The sequence below is a fragment of the Gorilla gorilla genome, chromosome 8 (assembly GCF_029281585.2).
Source record: "Gorilla gorilla gorilla isolate KB3781 chromosome 8, NHGRI_mGorGor1-v2.1_pri, whole genome shotgun sequence".
Lineage (NCBI taxonomy): Eukaryota > Metazoa > Chordata > Mammalia > Primates > Hominidae > Gorilla > Gorilla gorilla.
Window position 1 is genome coordinate 66,812,100 of NC_073232.2, and position 19,891 is coordinate 66,831,990.

Below are 19,891 nucleotides of genomic sequence, written 5' to 3' on the forward strand. Positions count from 1 at the left end.
AGTAGTAAGGGCAAGGTTTACCTTTCTCATTACTATTTAGTAAAATTGAGGCAACCCCATTGATGTTTGCCCCATGTCTCTGGAGCTGCCCTGTGACCAGGCACTGTGATGGGTTGGGATGTGGAGAGGGCCTGGCTGTGGCAAGGGTAGATCACTAGGGATGTGACAGCTGGAGCCTTATGTATCATCAGATGCATCAGAATCTTCCAGGGAGACTTCAGGCTCCAGCCCCTGAGGTTCTGGTTATAACATTGGGAAGGGATCAAAGAACTTTCAGGGCCACAGGTGATTCCTATGCAAGTGGTCTGAGGACCATACTTTGAAAATACCATGGTGCAAAAACAAGACCATATATTTGGAAAGATTGTGGCGTTTAGACCCAACATACCCCACAGCATAATCAGCATTTCTGAAACCCTTTGTGCAATTAACAGTATCTCATAATTCATGTGCAGCTATAGAATGTCAGGGTTACTCCCGACCTAACTCTCTACATGAAATCTGTAGCCCAGTATGTGCTCTCTTCTCAACAGAGAGAATCAGGCCTCATCCAAAAGCAGAACTGGCATTCTCGCTATGTGTAGTGCCTGCCTCAGAGCAGCTGTTTACAGACCAATCTTTTCCTATGATTTCGGCAGCAGCAGCGTCTCCGTGCTTTGCTTTTTTAACCCAGCCGTAGCTTTGGCGAGGTTAGAGGTACAGTTGAAACTCCCTGGCGCACGATCCCAGGCCTTTTGCCCTTTTGTTCCTGGATGAGAAAGCTACAGTAGGGGTTGTGGATGGATATCCATCCTCCTGGGGCTTAGTTCGTCCTGGCTGTGAGCCCACTGCACAAAAGAGGCATTGATTGTCAGGCCTCTTTGTGAGATGCTGGAGTGAGTTAAAATCCTTTGGGGCTATCACTCAGGTATTTCACCCTGAGCAAGATGGTATTACAGGCTGGATTAAAAAATAGAAGTACACAGCCTTATGTCTCAAACTGCTATCTCCTGACTTTTTCCATTTGCCCTGGAAATGTACAAGACTGAAGCTTACTTTCTTGATTCAGAAAGCAGGGGAGAGCGGGGTTCCTGGACTCTGCTGAGGGGCACTGGGGTCACTCTTTTTCAAAGGAGCACTGAATATACCCCTGCTGGGATCAGGGTTGCTGGGCAACAGGTGCCATCTGCCTGGCCCTGGCTTGGTGGGGCTGTTTGGGAGGGCGGGAGCTGGCACGCTGACATTATGCACCCCAGTCTTGGCCTGTCTGTGCATGGGCAGCTGCTCCAGCCTGCCAACCCTGCCATCTGCTTCAGGGAGGCCTGGGCGTTTTCTACATGGCAGCTTGCAGTTGAGTCTAAAAATGGCAGTGATGCCTTTGGAAGTTCAATGGCAAAAGACAAAACTGTAAATGATTTAAGAGAAAGGGAATATAACATGATTTTTAGAATTATTGTGGGTGTGCAGCTATGTTTTTTTTTTTCCTTTTCCTTTTGTTTTTTGATGGAGTTTTGCTCTTGTTGCCCAGGATGGAGTGCAATGGTGTGATTTTGGCTCATTGCAACCTCCGCCTCCTGGGTTCAAGCAGTTCTCCTGCCTCAGCCTCCCAAGTAGCTGGGATTACAGGCGTGTGCCACCACACCTGGCTAATTTTTGTATTTTTAGTACAAAAATTTGTACTAATTTGTCTCACCATGTTGACCAGGCTGGTTTCGAACTCCCGACCTCAGGTGATTGGCCTGCCTCGGCCTCCCAAAGTGCTGGGATTACAGGCATGAGCCACCATGCCTGACCATATGTGGTATTTTAAAAGTGAACTCCAGATTTGATTAATTGCAGATATTTTGTTAAACTCAAGCCTTTGTTGAAACGTCTGGCTTCAACCTTTCAACAAGCATTATTTGGCCTAGTCTGAGTTTTAAAACTTTTGAGCCAACATTTTATAGAGAGATTTTTACATAAAAAGGTAAAGGATGAATTGGAAGATCTGGCACCACTGGGCGGGCATTCCAGCCTGAGAGCAGTGCCCTGGAACTGAGTGCTGCAGGGCTTTGCATTAGCTGACATGACAGGAAGGTGACTCTGCAGTCGTAGGAATTTGTGACCCTGGCTTCAATGGCTCAGAGTTTAACTGTTGTTTGCAGAGAACACCCAGGGAGGGGGGTTTTCATGTTTTGAGTGGACACAGCAGGGTGGTTGTCTTTATGCAACAAAAGGAATGCTTGTAACAAAAGGAAAAAAAATTCGGAACATAGGCATACTGGTTGCTGCTCAATCAAGGGGAACTCAGGTGGTCTTTCTGAGCTTTTCTTCTCCTGCAAGGCAGCACTTTTTACAGATCTGTAGCTTCAAGAACAAAACAGAGAGTGGCCATGACCGGTCCTGTGTGTGTGGGGAGCCACACGCAGGCAGGAGGTGCCCGCTGGCTGGTGTCCATAACTGGAGGCCTGTGTGTTTGGCGGCCAGCTGAGCCTTCCGGAGTCGCCAGATGTTTTCTGATTCTGTAGCCCTGGCTGCCTGTGGGGAGCCCCCTTTGAGCCATGTTGAGGAAGCTGTGATCTGAAACTGTAGCTTGGGCCTTTTGAAGCCCCTCACCTCCTGCCTGGGCAGAGTGTGCCCCAAATGTCTGCAGCATGCTGCTAGGGACACTTGGGGAGAGATGCCTACTGCGGTTCTTACCTGCAACCTTGTCCCTCCTGGGTTCCTGCTGTTCTGAAGTGAAGGAAAGAGCTCAGATGAAGAGGTGAGCTTGTGGATCAGCTGCTGTGCTCCATGGGCATGGAAGCTTTTGTAAGACAATTTTTCTCTCCACTCCATGAATAAGACTAAAGGCAAGTTTCTCTGCCTTTTGGTCTGGGGACTACATTTGCATAGTCCCTTCCAGGCAGGTGCTGTGTTCACCTGCCTGAGGTTCTGTCGGCCTGGCAGCCTGACTGTGTTGTTCACCATCTTCTCCTGCCAGCAAGGGCTCTGCCATCCTGTTCTGGAGTAGTTTGCTGACCAATGTGAAAAGGCAGGACTGGCCGTGGGTTTGCTGGGTTGTGGCCATCCTGTGCCTTGGGATCCTGCCACAAATCCTGGTCTGTGAACTTTGCTCTGTCCCTGAGTTCGTCATGAAGTATCTTGTCCAGAATCCAAGAGTCCTGTTGCTGAGTTTCACACTGTTTAAATGGATGCTGCAGCCTCTCTCCTAACTCTGACCCCTCACAGAGTTCTCCACCCTGTTAATCTACAGAGCCCACACATCAGAGACACAGGCATTTACTAGAAAGGCAGTTTTGATTTTTAGATATGTGAGAACTTTCTCGAGCTCCTCACATCCCATCAGCTTCTGGACCTCTCTAACCTGACTCTGCCCCCACCAGCCTACTGACAGGGCTTTCCTCCAAGACTTTCCCAGTAGCTTCCTAGGAGCAAAACCGAGTGGATGTTTTCCAGCAGTTGATGCTATTAAGGCATCCTTCTTACAGTGCTTTCTTCTGGGCTTCCAGAACTTTCGCCCCAGCCCTCCTCTGCATCCATGACTAGCTCTGATCCTTTGTAGGAGACTCCCTTCCACACACCTGCCCCTCTCTCCTTAAATGTTAGTGCAGATGCACCCTTCACCTGCTACCTTGCCCTAAGGCACTTTCTACTTATTTTATTTTCAGTCCAGACATCTAAATTGCCAAGAGCAGAAATCTATTCAAACTAGCTTAGGCAAAAATGCTGACTGCCTTAAGAACACAGGAAGATCTCATGGACTCCAGGGGCAGAGGTTCTGCTGGGCTTCCCTGGGGCCCAGGCCAGGGAGGGGAGAGTGAAAAGGAACCTGAATGTCTGATTCCATTTCATGCCCCCTTTCTTCTCATTAACCATAAGCCTGACCTGCTTCTCCAGGCTCTCCCTGGGAGCCAGCCACCTGCTACTCCCAGTAGGCTTGCTTTTTCGGCTTAAGCACTTAACTAACTGCTTCTCCACGCCCCAAGGGCTTTACAAATGTTCTTTTCTGTTGACTCAGCTATTCCACTTCTAGGAACTTAATCTTGAGAACATATTGTGAGAGTTGTACTAAGGTTTAAGTTCATGAATGCTCACCACAGAATTATTTATGATGGGGAACAGGTAGAAACACTTTGAGTAGCCAATAGTAAGAGATTGTTAAATCATTGCTGATATATTAATATGACAAACTTTTGTCATATTTTTCAAAATGATTCTGAATCATTTTTGAAAAGAATTTATTGAGAAAATGAAAGAAATTGAAAAAAAGATGTGAAAGTATATGATCTCAATTTAAAAATATATGCATATTCATCATAAAGTATACCAAATATTTATTAATAGTAGTTATCTCAGGGTGACAGGATGGCCGATGGCTTTTTTTCTATACATTTTTGTATTTTTTGTTATTTTAAATACAACTCGGTGCAGAACTCTAGTCCTCTTGGAAGCTTCTCTCAGCCTCCCCAGGCTGGGCTGGGTGCCTCTGAGTGTTCCTGGTATTGGACACACGTTCTTATTGTTACACTTACTAAGTGGTCCTCTATTTCTTGAAGAGAAAGCCTTTGTGTGTGCATTTTTATCTTTCTTGGACTCAGGAAAGTACTGACCATGGCTGATAGTAAATGTCTGTTGGTTGTAGAAATTTAAGTCAACAGAGAAACATTTTTGCTAAGTTCAAATAAATGCCTGTGGCATTTTTCTTCAAAGATGGTTAGAATAATGCTTTTGGCTTCCCTTTTCACTTTCTGAGCAGCTTGGCATTGTATTGATCAGAGTAATGATAACGTTGATTATTCGAGTTTAAGAAATGTAAGTATATGTAGCTGGGCACTGAGTCTCATGCCTGTAATTTTAGCTACTCAGGAGGCTGAGGCGGAAAGGTCTCCTGAGCCCAGGAGTTCAAGGCTGCAGTGAGCTGTGATTTTATCACTGCACTCCAGCCTGGGTGACGGAGTGAGACCTTATCTCTAAAAGAGATGTATGTACGTGAACATGGTTTAACTGTTCAACTTAGACAACTTTTTATTTTGAAATTATTGTAGATTAACATCCATTTCTGGCCAGGCACGGTGGCTCACGCCTGTAATCCCAGCACTTTGGGAGGTGGAGGTGGGGGGATCACCTGAGGTCAGGAGTTCAAGACCAACCTGGCCAACATGGTGAAACCCTGTCTCTACCAAAAATACAAAAATTAGCTGGGTGTGGCGGCATGGACCTGTAGCCCCAGCTACTCAGGAGGCTGAGGTTGGAGAAATGCTTGAACCTGGGAGGAGAAGGTTGCAGTGAGACAAGATTATGCCACTGCACTCCAGCCTGGGCCACAGGGCAAGAAAGAAAAAATCAATTTCTAAAAAATCATACACAGAGATCCCTTGTACCAGTTTGTGTCCTTTATCTAATGTCTCCCAATGATAGCATTTTGCAAAACCATAAAACAATATCACAAAAGGGATATTAACATCCATACAGTCAAGATACAGAATATTTCTGTCATTATAAGTGGCCCTTGTAGCCAAACCCATTTTCTTCTCACCACCACCCCCTTCTTAACTTCTGGCAACCACTCATCTGTTCTCTATTTCTATAATTTTGTCATATCAAGAATGTTACATTGATGAAGAATGTCATATCAAGAATGTAACCTTTTGGGATTTTTTTTTTTTTCACTCAGCGTACTTCTCTGGAGATTCATCCAGGTTGGTGTGTGTGTCGATAGTTTGTTCTTTTTATTTCTGAGGATGCTGTGGTGTGGATGTACCACACTTTGTTTAACTATTCACTTGCTGAAGGATATCCGGTCTGTTTCCAGTTTTTGGCTACCCAACATACACGTACAGTTTTCCATGTGAACTTAAGCTGTCATTTTTCTGGGAAAAATGCAAGGAATGCAATTTCTGGGCTGAATGGTTGTTACAGGTGTCTCCTTTGAGAAACTGTCAAGCTCTATTCTAGAGTGGCTGAGCCTCTTTACATTCCCACCAGCCACGTCTGAGTGACCCAGTTTATCTGTATCCTTGCCATCATTTGGGGATGTCACTATTTTTTATTTTAGCCACCCTGAAAGGCATGAGGGATATTTTACTGTAGTTGCATTTTGCATTTCTCTAACAGCGATAGAAGTCAAACATTTTCTCATGGGATTGTTTGCCACCTGTACATTCTCTTTAGTGAAATGTCTGTATTTTTTTTTTTTTCATTTCTCCAACAGGATTGTGTGTTTTTTGCTGTTGAGTTTTTAGAGTTCTTTAGAGTCTGGATAGTAGTCCTTTGTTGGATATGTGGTTTACAAATATTTTCTCCCAGTCTGTTTGACTTTTTATCCTCTTCATATGTTTGTTTGCAGAACATCAGTTTTTAATTTTGGTAAAGTCAAGTATAGTATGTCAAGTTTTACTAATATAGACGGTGCCTCTTGTGTCAAGTCTAAGAACTCCGTCTATTCTTAGATCCCAAAGATTTTTCTTGTGGGTTTTTTCTAAAGTGTTCTAGCTTACATTTTACATTTAGGTTTGTGGTTCATTTTGAGTTAATTTTTGAATAAAAGGTGAGGTTTATTTTAGTTTTATTTTCTGCCAGTGGAAGTCCCATTGACCCAGCACCATTGATTGAAGAAACTGTCCTTCTGCCATTGAATTACTTTTGCACTTTTGTCAAAAATCAACTGAGCATGCCTCTGTGGGTCTATTTCTGGGCTCTCTGTTCTGTTTCATTGATCTGTGTCTGTCCTTGCACCAATACCACACTGCTTTGTTGACTGTAGCATTGGGATTTCAAATATTCCAATTCTGATTGTTCTCTTGCCAGCGCACTTCTCCTGCTGCGGCCCCCGGAAGGCTGACTCACGTGTCTGTCCTTGCCTTTCAGATCTCTATGTGTATGCTGTCCTCGTGTGCTGCGTGGGGATCCTCAGCATTCTGCTCTTCATGCTGGTCATCGTCTGGCAGTCTGTGTTTAACAAGCGGAAATCCAGAGGTAAGAAAACAGATAAGGTCATGTCTGGGATGGGAGCACACCCCGACCACAGACGGGCGGAAGATGCTAGACAAAGTACCACCTTGGTGGAAAAGTGCATTGTGAGTCAGGGATTATTTACCTGTGACTGTGGGCAAAGTGAGCAAGCTGCGTTTCCCTTGGACTCTGCTAAAATACACTGTGGCCATCATTGACATCACTGAATTTCCCCTTTCTCGGTTTCTGAGGCCCCTTCCTGCTGTCAGTCTCCCTGAAGAGTCTGTGGCGTCAGATGAGCCTAGGGTTGGATTTTGACTCTGCGGTTTGAGGCTGAGGTTTTGGGCAAGTTCCTGAGCCATTCTGAACATGGGTTTCCTCATTTATGAAAGGGGATTGACACCCTCTTCCCTCAGTGGAATGTTCTTATGAGCATTCACTGGCAGGCAGGTGGCACTTGGGAAGTCTCCCCAGTTCTTTCCCTGACCAGTCTGAGAGTTCCCTTCCGTCTCCTTTCACTTTGGTGTCCGTGTTTCCCTGCACTCTGCCTTCAGCCCCTTCCTGCCTTCCTCTCAGGAAAGTGTAGTTCTCATGACTCTCATATCTCTATGAACACTGCCTGATTTCTCGAGAGTCCCTGCTGCTCCCCGAGCCCCAATTTCACTTGCCCAGCAGCTCCTGTTGGAGGTCTCCTTTGAGAGCCTCTCCCTGCATCCTGCTTCAGAATCTCCAAAACAGCTTGGGGACACTGTGGCTCCCAGAGATGACCAGGGTAAGAGCCGAGCTCTGGAAATGGACCGACTCCGGTTCCAGTGGCTCCCTTACTTACAGGCTGACAACCTCCTTCTGTGCCTGCTTTCCTCATCTGCGACATGGAGGAGGCAGGAGTGCACCAGTCTCAGGCCCATGGTGAGGACTAAGTTACCAAAAGAAAGATGCTAAAACCTGTAACACAGGCTCCAGTGAATGTCCTGCTTTTATGTTGACATATGGCTCTAATTATACACAATAATTGTCACTATTAGCTTAAGGTCATAGAGCTTGGAAATATTAGATTCAGTGGTCACAGTTTGAGGGGCCACTCCAACTGTGACTCTGTGCAGCATTAATGCAGGGGTGTGGGCAAGCCTAAGGGACAATGAGGGAGGTGACACATCCAATGACAAGTACGCGTGGGATGCTCTTTCCATCCTAGACCTTAAGGGACAAGGAGAGGGGAGGTTCCTGGAATGCATCATGCGTTAGCTGCAGCTTTGGGAGAGGTGTCACCATCAGGGGTCTGCAGAGAGGGACTCAGCTCCTGACAAACCAGGAGGCAGCTGGGAGGGAGCCAGGATGGTACACTCCTCAGGCCCTCTCCCCTCCCCACTTTGGATCTCCTGCTGCTATTGCCCTTGGTGCCACCCACCAGAAGCCAGGGGGTCAGGAACAGGAAGGTGCCTCCAGGGCTGAGCAGGGTGGACAAAGGTGGACGGGGATCCAGAGGGCAGTGGAGAACTCCAGCATGCTCTGCAATCGGCAATGGGGCGGAGGCTGTAGCATGGGTGTCTTTCCTCTGGAGCCTGTGCTCTCCCACCAGCCTCTGCTTGTGTCTCTATGCTGTCCTTCAAAGCCAGCTCCAGGGCCTTCCCCTGCAACACCCACCTCCCTCATCAGTGGCAATGCAGCTTTTTCCTTTTCTCAACCCCTGAATACTCTTGTGAGCTTGTGGCACGTTGCACTTGTGCCTTGGCATGGGCCTTCCTTCAAGAGGACAGTGTGAGAGGCAGGGACCACACATTCAATTCATTCTCCTTGGAATGTGGCTCAGGACAGATGCTCAGCACATGGTGGACAAATGGGTTTATTTCCCACCTGCCTTACACCCAACTGTTGGAGTGTGGAAGCCACATAGGCAGTTTCCAAGCTGGGTATGCTCTGAAGGCACTTTTGCCTGGGTTCAGGGGCATGATCGAGAGTCTGCACGGGCTGCAGGCCCTGCTAGGCCCTAGACAGGATCAGGGAAACAAAGCAGGGCCAAGAAGGGCAGACTGGGACATGTGGGAGCACCTGGCATCCTCCTCCAGGCCTCACAGAGAGGCTTCAGAGAATGGGGATCCCAGCTGCCTCATCCCCACTGGAGTGGGCCTCAGACGGTCCCATGTGCACCTGTGCACAGTGCCTGAAAGCCCTCCCAAAACCCCAGCTGTCCAGAGCGTTGTCTGAGCACCCGCTGTGGGCCAGGCACCTCATATGGCCCCTCCATGTACTTACGTGACCCTGGATGAGAGCGACAATGCTCTTACCTGACAGCACAGCTGAGGAGCTTGAGAAGGCCCTGAAACCAGGGAGCGATAGGGTGAAGTTGAGCCCCAGCCTCTCAACTGCTGGAGTGTGGAAGCAACATAGGCAGTTTCCAAGCTGGGTTCCCAAGCCTGTCATGTTTCTATTCAAGAAAACCTTGGCTATCGGGGGCTGACCTTGCCAAGGGAATTTTTCTTTAGCCCTCCATGGCAGTTGTTGCTGAGGCTCTTCCAAGACAGCTCTAGCCAGTACCTGCATCTCCTAGTAGTTTGGTTTTGGTTGAGTGCAACTCCCATTGGCAGGGCAGGTCTTGCCCCATGCACCTCCAGGAGCCAGGCATCTTTCAACTCACTGTGGGGCCAAGGATGGAGGACCGTGCATGATGGGCCTAGGTAGTCTCCTTCAGCTGGGCCCAGGAGTCTTAGAACAGCCCTCCCCAAAACTTCAGGAACAGGCCGTTCACCTGGGAACCTGCTCAAATGCAGATTCTGATTCAGGATGTCTGGGGCAGGCCTGCAATCCTGCATTTCCAGCCAGCTCTGCTGCTGGTGTGAGGCCATGCTTGGAGTAGCAAGGCCTTAGAGCTGTTCTTCTTACCTCTATCCCATCAAGCATCCTGCTTTTACAACAAGTATTTTGGAATGATCTCTACTATTTTAAAATGAAATTCATAGATGAGCTATACTATCTGTACCCCCTCAAATCAACTTAATGCTTTATAATTAAAGGAAAAATCAGAGGAAAGTAATTTATAGCATACTGAGACAAATTCTAGTATTACACCTCTTCTTTGAATCAGTGTGAATTTCAGAAAAGATAATAATCCTTTATATTTGACGCTTGAAATAAACGCTAGATAAGCACCTGTTTGTATATGTGAAGACTCAACATGCAGGGGACAAGGATCAGCATAGACAGACACAGATGGGCTGTAATATCCAGGAGAGGCACTGCCCATGGTGATGGGATTCCTAACATCCCAACTGTTGATAGGGTTTTTAATGAAAAAAAAACACTCTTCAGCCAATTTGCACACCCTTTAAACATTCATTGTGCATTAGCATGGAGAAAATACACACCTTGTGTTTCCACATAAATTGGACTTAGCTTCCAGGCTCTCATGAACAGGTTTCCTCTTTTCTGCATGAATGTCAAGAGGGTTACTCAAAGTCTATGGGAGAAATCTTCATTTGTGGACTTTCCTATATATCACAGATGTCAAGCTTCCCTGCCATGGCCAGTCAATGGTCAAGGATTGTCCCCAATCAGTGCTATAATCAGAACAACCCCTGAGCGTTCCAAGTTGTCCTGTGGTTGGGGGAAGGGCAGGATTGTTCCCCCTGGAAACCGTGGGCTTTGAGCTGATTATTCCCAGGTCCATTGAATTGGAGGAAACAAGGCCTCTGGGACCCCCTGAGACAGGCTCAGCAAGGGAGTCATGGTGCAAATGGGACACTGTCTGTGAGTGATTCTGCTTCTGCCATGCTCTGTCTGGGGTGTAAGTGGTCACATCAAGCCCCTGTGTCCTAGCTGAGAAGGCGGGGATATGCAGAGCAGTGGCAAATTGCCCAGATATTGCTCAGGACCCATACCCCACTTCTTCTGAATCTAAGCCCTGTGCCTTCCACTGCAGGGCCATAGCAGAAGCCGTCCTCCCAGAGCCCTGGCACCACTGCAAGGGGTTTTGAGGGTGTTCCCTCCCCTAGATGGTGCCCAAGAAGGTTGCTCAGGCTCAGGTGGTGTTCCAGAAGCAGATTGGCAGGTAGATTTGCTGGTAGATCTGCATGCATCTGTAGATCCATGAGGCCTGGACTCTTCCTAACTTTTTTTCTCTATGAAATTTAATAACAAAAATGATGTGATAGGACAGAAAGGATATGATAAATATGGCCTTGTTTTAAGGTGGTCAAGACTTCTTTCCTGGCTTTGAAGGTATAACTAAGAATAGTTGCCTTTCCTGTCAACACACACTGGTAATCCCAAAATGTTCAAGGTATCTCTTGCTGAGTAACAAATCACCCAGGAAGTAGTGGCTTAACACAACATTTATTTGTTCAAGATTCTGCACTGGGCTGGGCTCAACTGGGTGGTTCTTCTGGCAGTGTCACCTGGAGTCATCTGTGTGTCTTCAGCCACCTGAAGTTGACCAGGACTGGAGATCCAAGGTAGTGCCACTCTCAGCCCTGGGGCCTGCCTCTGAGACAAATAGGACAGCAGGGCTGGTGATATTTCTCTCCCTGTGGTGTCACCAGCAAGGTAGCCATACCCCCCAACTTGCTCCAGGCTCCAAGGACATGCCTAGACTGGACGCTGGCACTGTGTCACTCTCCCACATTCTATCAATTACAGCAAGTTGCGAGGACGGGCCAGACTTAGGGAAGAGGAAGAGTGATGAGGAATGTGTAGTTATCTTTAAATCACCACTCAAAGGAGACTTTATTGCTGTCTCTTCTCACTGCCAGGCCCAGTGGGAAGAAAGGGAGGCCAAGCAAGCAAGGAGCAAGTTTGAGGAGGATTAAGGGATACTGCCCAATCATTCCTGGTGGCTGGGGCATAATTGCGACCACCTGTGGGACCTGAGGATTGGTGGTGCTGAGCTGTTACCCCAGCAACCAGCTGGTTCCTGAGGAGCATGCCCTATTTGCATCCAAGCAGGTTTAGAAGGGGTTTGGGCCATGCGGCTGAGAGTGATTCCAAAGTCTTAGGCTCTGGCAGGTACCAGCGCTACAGCAGGCACAGGGCACATCCCCCCATGTCAGGCTGCACCGCAAGATGCTCCTCCTTTTATGGATTAGCTGAAGGTGGCCATGGCTCTCATTGGAAGCAATCAAGCATTTGTAGACCAAGCCATGTGTGTCCAAAGATCCCACTGATCCTCAGAAATGACATCACTAAAACCTGCAACACTCTTAACTTTCAAATATAACATATTCTGTCATTTAATGCACTGCACTATAACAAACTTTGCATCACCTCGATTAAAATTAGTAGTACATCTATACACTACTGAGAACAGTGCTTGGTTTGAGGAAGATACAGGCCCTTGTTCTGTTCATGGTTTCCAGTCTCTCTATGCAGTTGTATGTTTGTTGGGCTTCCCTCATCCTGACCACATTCAGGAGACCCAACTCCTCCTCCATGTGTGGGAGCTGAGGGCATCAAGGTATGCAGGCTGCTTACACACATGTGGACAGGAGAGCTGAGCCCAGCACCTGCTCTCCAGCACCTGCAGCAACATCTGCCTGGAAAGAGGACATCAGAGTAGCTGGTCCCACTCCGGATGCAACCCCCAGTGGGACTTTGAGATAAACACAGCCCATCCCAGGAGCCAGGAGGCCACAGGCCAGCCCCTCTTCACTCTCAGCCTTGCTGCTTCTCTGCCCTCACCCCAAGCCTGGCACTGCTTTGCCTCTAAGGGCGCTCAACATTCAGTGAGCTGGAGCTGATTGCACACATATGTTGCTTGCCAAGCACAAACATGTTTCCCCTTCCCTCCTGAGCCTCAAGTCTCCGTCCTTGCTCTTTGTTGTGCCCACAGTGCCAGGCACCTCATCCCAGGGCCTTGACAGCACTGAGTCACCCTGGAAAACACTAATCCTGGTGGCCCAGGGCCCAGCCTGGAATTATTCTGCTGGTTCCTCAATCATACTTGTTTCCAAAGGCTTTTGCTTGTTCACGAATTAGTCCTGACCTGCTGCCTTGGAGTGGCTCCAACAATCCAACCTTCTGTGTCTGAGCTTTTAACTGTGCAGTTTTTAAGGCACAAACTCGAACTAGATAGGAAAGAGGAGTGGCCTGGCTTCTTTCTCTGTACTCATCAGTGTGAGCTGTGATACTGTTTGGTTTGCACAGATTGTGCTAGAACTGGAAACAGAACCTCCCAAGGCTTGTTAAACAGCCATGCCTCCCCTGTCCCAGGCACTCTGCTTCTCCATGAGGATGAAGCTAAGGGCCTGTGGCTGTTCCTTCCAGAGATGCAAGAAAAGGGAGCTGGAGGTTGCATCCCATCCACAGCCAGACTCGGGTGGGGAGGCCTCCAAGCACAGAATGGGGTGGCTGTGGATGAGGAGCAGAGGATGGCCTGGGGCCTTTGAGAGGAGGAAGGACTCATTCATCTGGAGTCAAATACCTGGACAGCTGGAGCGAGATCTCTCTGGTTCTTCAGTGGGTGCCGGGAGGCTCAGCTGGCTCTCTGGTCAGGCCCCCTGAGCACCCATCTTTCCTTTGTGGGGGTTGGTTAGCCTCCCTGGAGCACGGGACTTGGAGCCTAGATTCAAGCTCCCTTATTTATAAAGTGGGTCTTCTGAACTCCTGACTCTTCTCTAACATTGGAATGAAGGTTCCTCTTACCTCTTGGGGCTGTGGGAGGTACTTTCACTGTGCTGAGTGACTGCCGTTCCTGGCATGGGCAGCTGCAGGGGCACCTTCTCATGTGCAGGGCTCATCCTTCCTGGGGTGCCCCTTCACCACTGGCAGCCCAGCTGCTCAGACAAGTGAAGGCCCTTTTCATGCTGCCCCCTAGAAATATGTCAGCCATACAGGTGATCTGACCATTTTTTTTTTAGTAGTCACATTCAAAAAGGTAAAAAGAAACAGGTAAAATTAATTTTAATATTTTTACTTAACCCACTGTATCTGGAATATCATTCCAACAGTATCAACAAATAAAGATGATGAATGAGATATGTGATATTTCTTTTTTTTATGCTAAGGTGTGGCTTTATCATCTGGTGTGATCTCACACTCCAGCACATCTCATTTTGGATTCATCACATTTTGGGACTTGATAGCCACCTGGGGCTCATGGCTGCCATGTGGGACTATGGGACCCTGGACAGACAGCTGTGCATGCTGGTCCTTTGCATGTAAGAAATGTGGCCTCTAAGTGGCTTTTTGTGCCAAAGGGGCAGGAGGTGGAGGATTTGCTTCTCCTCAGCTTCCCACTTGGTGATAGAGGTGGTCCTGTCCTTATAACTGTAGGCCTGGAAGGTTGTCCAGGCAGGACTGATTCCTGGAGGGGGCTGGGCTCTGGGGCCTGACATGGTGGAAACAGGGCTGTGTGTAGTAAGGGGTGCACCCTGGTCCTTTCTCTCCCACTGGAGAAATGCAGGCAGGGGCTGTGGATTGAGCCCTGAATGAGGGAGGTGCTTTCTCAGGCTGCAGGGCTCCCAGCCTGTGCTGGGCTGCAGGAGATGGGGAGAGTACTGTGGTCCTTCACTCTGAAAATGCTCCTGGGTGCTTACTGTGCATGAAGTACTGTGACCCCTTGCAACGCCAGGGTTGCCACAGTCCTTGCCTCAAGTGCAGACACTTGATGGATACAGCAGAAACATCCATGGGTCCTATTGCGGGGCCTATGAAAAGCCTGGAGGTCAGAAGACGTGGCCAGGGCATAGGGGTAAGGTGGGTAGATATCAACCATGCCTTGGAGGTCCCAACACTGCTACGGGGCCTGATAAGATGGGAGTAAGGCTGCCTCCACCTCAAATCACCCAGCTTGGGGTGGCAGTGGTGATAGGGACAGGTCTAGATGGGGAAGACAGAGACTTCAGGCTGGACATGCCATCTGGGGGGTTTGCCATGGGGCGAGAATGTGAGCAGCATGGTCTCAGCTGAAAAGAAGAAGAAAGGGTGGGGGTGGTAGGGAGTGGCCCAGGGCCTGCTTTTTCTTATCAGGAGAGGTTGCAAAAATAAGCCTTCCTTTCAGAGTCTTCAAAGTCCTAAGGATCCTAAAATCACCATTTGAGAACACGTCCTGAATGTTCACCTCTGTGCAGGATGGTTGCTTCTAGGTCAAGTGCCTGGTGCCAGGCCACAGCCCACGGGGTGTTTTGGCTCCATTATGCACCCTTTATTGGCTGATTCTCTTCTTGGTCTCCCGCACTTCCCAGTGGGTTTCCTAGGATCGCCTCCCACATAAACTCTTGACACTTGAATCTTTTTCTTAGGATTTCTGCTTCTTGGGGAGGCTAATCTGGGTTGGCACACTTCGGTAAGTATTAATAGCCCTAATTATGCTATGCATATTTAAGGGTGACTCTCCGTGAAGTCTATTTCTCAGGTGCCTGTAAACCTCATCTTTGATGTCCAGAATCACTTTTGGTCCTGTGGGCAGTCCCTCTTAATGGGACCATCAACCCCACATACATGCTGCCGAGACCTCAGAACGGTGCCTCAGCAAGCACTGGCAGGGGTGCGTCTCCTGTACCCTGGCACTGTCTGGCCTCATCGGGCTCCTGGCCCTTCTTAGTCAGCTCCCTGCCTCCGGGGAACGCTGCAGCTGCTCTACTGTTCCCTGCATTCCTGATCTCCAGGCTGCTCACCTTGCTACCCCGAGCACTGGACTTACCAAAACACCGGTCAGCTCATGGGATTTTCTTGGGTCCCAGTGCCATCTCTGCTTGGCTCCAGCTGTGGCAAAGTGGTCTGGCCATTTCTTCTGTGAGACTCTATTTCCCCACCTGCAGGACCCCTGATGCCAGCTGCCCAGTGTCTCTGAGAATGGTGCAGAGTACAGTTGGTCCTCCCTATCCACAGGTTCTGTACTGAGGATTCAACTAAACTCGGATAAAAAATATTTGATTAAAAAAACAATTAAAAATAACAATACAATAATACAAATCATACTGATGAAAAAAACATAACAATGGTTTACATAGCATTTACCTTGTATTATGTATTACAAATAATCTAGAGATGATTAAAAGTATACAGGAGGATGTGCGTAGGTTATATGGAAATACTACTCCATTTTATATAAGGGTCTTGAGCATCTTCAGATTTCGGTATCCTTGGGAGGTTCTGGAATCAATGCCCCAAAGATATGAGTGATGACTGTAGTTACAAGAGGGCTCTGGAGCCAAGCTGCCCAACTTTGGCACTTCCCAGGTGTATTAGGTTGCTGAGGCCGCCACAGCAAAGTACCACATACTGCATGGCTTTAACAACAGAAATTTATTATCTCACACTTTTAAAGGCCAGAAGTCTTGAGATCAAGGTGTCAGCGGGATTCATTTCCCCTGAAGCCTCTCTCCTGGGCTTTAGAGACCTCTGCTCTCCCTGTGTCTTCACATGGTCTTCCCTCTGTGCCTGTCTTTGTTGCAATCTCCTTCACTTTTAAGGACACTAGTCAGATTAGATAAGGGCCCAGCCTAATGGCCTCATTTTAACTTAATTACCTCTCTGAAGACCCTGTCTCCAAATACAGTCACATTCTGAAGTACTGAGGATTAGGCTTCAGTTAGGCTCAGTGGAGGAGACATAATTCGGCCCGTAACATCACCTGAGTGACTCTGGGCAAGTTTATTGACCTCTGTGTGCTTCAGTGTCCTCTGCTGTAAGATAAAAGTAATGACAAGGCTACTGTGAAGATTAAGTTAGAATGCGAAGTTGTGGTCTTCAAACTTTTTTGCTTGCATAGTTCCTAAAATAATTTCAAAAACTATGCACTCAATCATTTTTTTGTTGACGTCTGAACTTTTTCATCATAAATGTAAATTGTTGCGAAAGATGTAATTTCCATCTTTGACATCTTAAAAATGAAATGATTAGATCCATCTTTCTTTCACATCTAAATGTCTTGAATTTAATGACTGTCTTCATTTATTTAAAGCCATCATGAGAAAAAAAGTACCTACCCAAACAAGCTTTAACTGTTAGAAATTTTGTATTCTTCCTTCTTCTCCTTGAATTTTTATCTTCAATACACTTCTCCACAAAATTTCATCCTACTGTAATACATCTTTTGTTTTGAAGGTTCTTTATTGATTACCCTATTTCACTTATCTGTAAGATAATATGTGTGTACAAATTTAAATTAATAATTTTTTAATTTCCTCATTTCATAAATGTCTGTTAAAATATTTTTTAGATTGACTTATTAGTATTGCACAATTAGTAAACTTTGGAAAATTAGCATAAGATTAATCAAGATGATATAAACATATAATAAATTTAGATACATAATAGCCATAAAAAGCAAAATTTATTAGGAATGCATTTTTCTTGAAATTGATTTTTATTTTTACTTCATATACCCTGGTATGAATTTTTTAGGGATAAAATTTATCATCAATTTTGTTAATAGATATTAGCTCTGAAATACTTCAATATAAAGAGAGTATGAATGAATGAATGAAATTTTCTTATACTCCTCAATTTTTAGAACTACTTCCAAGGTATATCTCAAAAGTCACATCATGATTTATCATCCAAAATGATTTTTAATACTCTACCAGATGACAATTGGATTAGGTCATTATTCAATCCTTGTTGAAAGCAAAGTATTAGAAACATCCCCCCCCTTGCGAAAGATTTAGTTGCCTAGTTAATAATTTGCTTTATTGACACAGATATTAGTATTTTACATTAATTCTTGTTTGATGCCCCATTTACGTTTCAATCTGGGACAGGTCTCCAGGATGGTGTGCTTTGATTTTATGAATAGAAAAGGGTGATGTTAAAAGCGGGGAAGGGAAATGAGTATGGCCAGACCTCAGGCATGTTCTAAGAGAATACATTCTTAGGAAAGAACACCATGGGAGGTGAGGATGTTAAGATGATTCCTTAAAACTGTTTTTCCAAAGAGTACCCAGGGGTATCCAGACCCTAGACTGAAGACCACTGATCCATCTAATAAGCTTAGAATAGTGCCAGGGACACATGAAATGTTCGATAAATACTAACTATGGTTGTTATTATTGTTGCATCTATAGATTATCTAGTATACAGTAGATGCTCGGTAAATGGAATACAGAAAGAGTTTAGGTATTAATAGGAGGCTGAACTAGATAAACCTGTACAGTTCCATTTGAAGCTGAGATTCTCTCATCTTACTTTGGAAGCTGCGTAACAGATCACCCCATATGTAACAGCTTAAAGCAGCTATTATTTGCTCTCAATTCCACAGGTTGCCAATTTGGGCTGGGCATAGCTGACCATTTCTTCTGCTGGTCTCAGCTGGAGTCGTTCATGCAGCTGCAGTCTCTTGATGCATTACCTGGGACCTGGTTGTTCGGGGCCTTGGCTGGGACAGCTGGTGTCTGCTCCATGTAGTCTCATCTTCCAGTAGGCTAGCCAGGCTTCCTCATGTGGTGACAGAAGAATTCCCTGCAACAAGAGAGGGCAAACCCCATAGCACAGGTGTCTTTTACACCTCTGCTTGTGACACATTGGCTAATGTTCTCTTGACCAAAGCAAGTTCATATGGCCAAGCCCAGAGTCAGTTTGGGAGGGGGTACACATGGGTGTGGACACATACAAGGAGGTGTGATTCACTGAGTCCACTGATGTAACAATCTACCACACAATTCAAGGGTCCCCCTGGTTGTTTCAGCTTTACCTCTATTTGAAGTAAATTCAGCTGTGAACCTCAGAGTGGACACTTGCTGGATTATGTGCCTAGGTATTCTTACTTTTCCTCTGCAGCCAGAATCATTTGGTTTTCCTGTAGAAGGAGGTTTTGGTCCAAGACTGTTTTCCCGAGGGCCTCTTTTTAGTCCTGGAAGAGCATTAATCAGAGAATTCAAACTCATTTTTCAATGAGGAGCTTCTAAATGGACAGGTTATTCCATCTGGCCTGAAGAGGGCTTTCTTATGACTCAGGCAGAGCTTAGAGGTTGGGTGACTCTATTACTCCAGGATCCCAACTTAACCTGCCTTGGCCCAAAATGAATACCCAGGAAGTCTGGGGTGTATGGCTTAATGCCTGGCTAGATCCCTGGCTGGGACATATCCAGTCACTGTTGTGTCCATGTGATGGCTCTGCTGTGCTCTTCCAAACAGAAGAATGCAAGTCTTGAGAGTTGGGTGGTATAGCACCAATACCTGAACAACACCTGGCTCCCGGCATTTCCTTGTAATTCCTGGAGCATATATATCTGAAGTAGCATTGGTTTACCATCTTCTATTATTTTTCCTTTCACAGTGAGACATTATTTGGTGAAATGCCCTCAGAACAGGTAAGAATATTTTCTTCCTTTTTTCAGATGAAACTCTTTGCCATTTAACTTTCTTTTGATATTACCAATAAATTGATTAAATTTGTAGTTTTACCTAAAGGTCTGCATATTTGTCCACAAATATGCCTGCAAATGTGTATCCTGCATGCATTTGCATGTTTCCAAGGTCTACAGTCTGGTTTTCACCCCCAGGGATCCAGAGAGCATGCAGCTTTTGCTGTCCCAGCAGGCTTGCTGGAGGAGGCTTGGTGTATGGTCCTGCAGAGCTGCTCCCCAGTTTAGGAAGGGGCTTACACCTGCTCTGAACCACTTTGATACATTTTGACCACAAACACCCCCAATTCTCTTCACCAATCTGACTTACTGTATGCCCTGCTTTTAGCTGGTGAGGCACACTTTATAGATAACATAATAGTTATAAGAGATATTGCTAATTCAAAGTGTTTAAAAATTTGGGACTTCTGATCCAGACAAGATGGCATAGGTCAATTTCTTCCTTCTCTTTCCTGCTGAGTAAAGCTTTAAACCTTGGAAATAACATAAGAGACAACCAAATGAAGACTTTGAAAGGTGGTGAAAAGAAGGTAAACTGGTTTGGAATCCCAGGACTGGAGGAGTAACACAACTGCTAGACATCTTATGTTTTCCCATCCAACAGCAGAAGGTCACCCAGACTTGCTTTTTTCCTACTCCAATCTAGCAACAGAAAACATTCAGGTAAGCTCATTCCTCCCCTG

At 46.4% G+C, this 19,891-nt stretch overlaps 1 protein-coding gene across 3 annotated transcripts in view; it reads left to right on the top strand.

Annotated features, from left to right (window-relative positions):
* Positions 1-19,891, top strand: part of VSTM4 (V-set and transmembrane domain containing 4) — a 102,042-nt gene that overhangs the window by 32,564 nt on the left and 49,587 nt on the right. For all 3 annotated transcript variants that reach the window (XR_008669263.2, XM_031015621.3, XM_063710083.1), the window contains exons 4-5: positions 6,829-6,936; positions 19,121-19,154. Coding sequence is in view for 2 of the 3 variants with exons in the window: in XM_031015621.3 (XP_030871481.1) it covers positions 6,829-6,936; positions 19,121-19,154 (142 nt within the window). In the remaining variant the exon portion in view is untranslated. The remainder of the gene's footprint in view (positions 1-6,828; positions 6,937-19,120; positions 19,155-19,891) is intronic.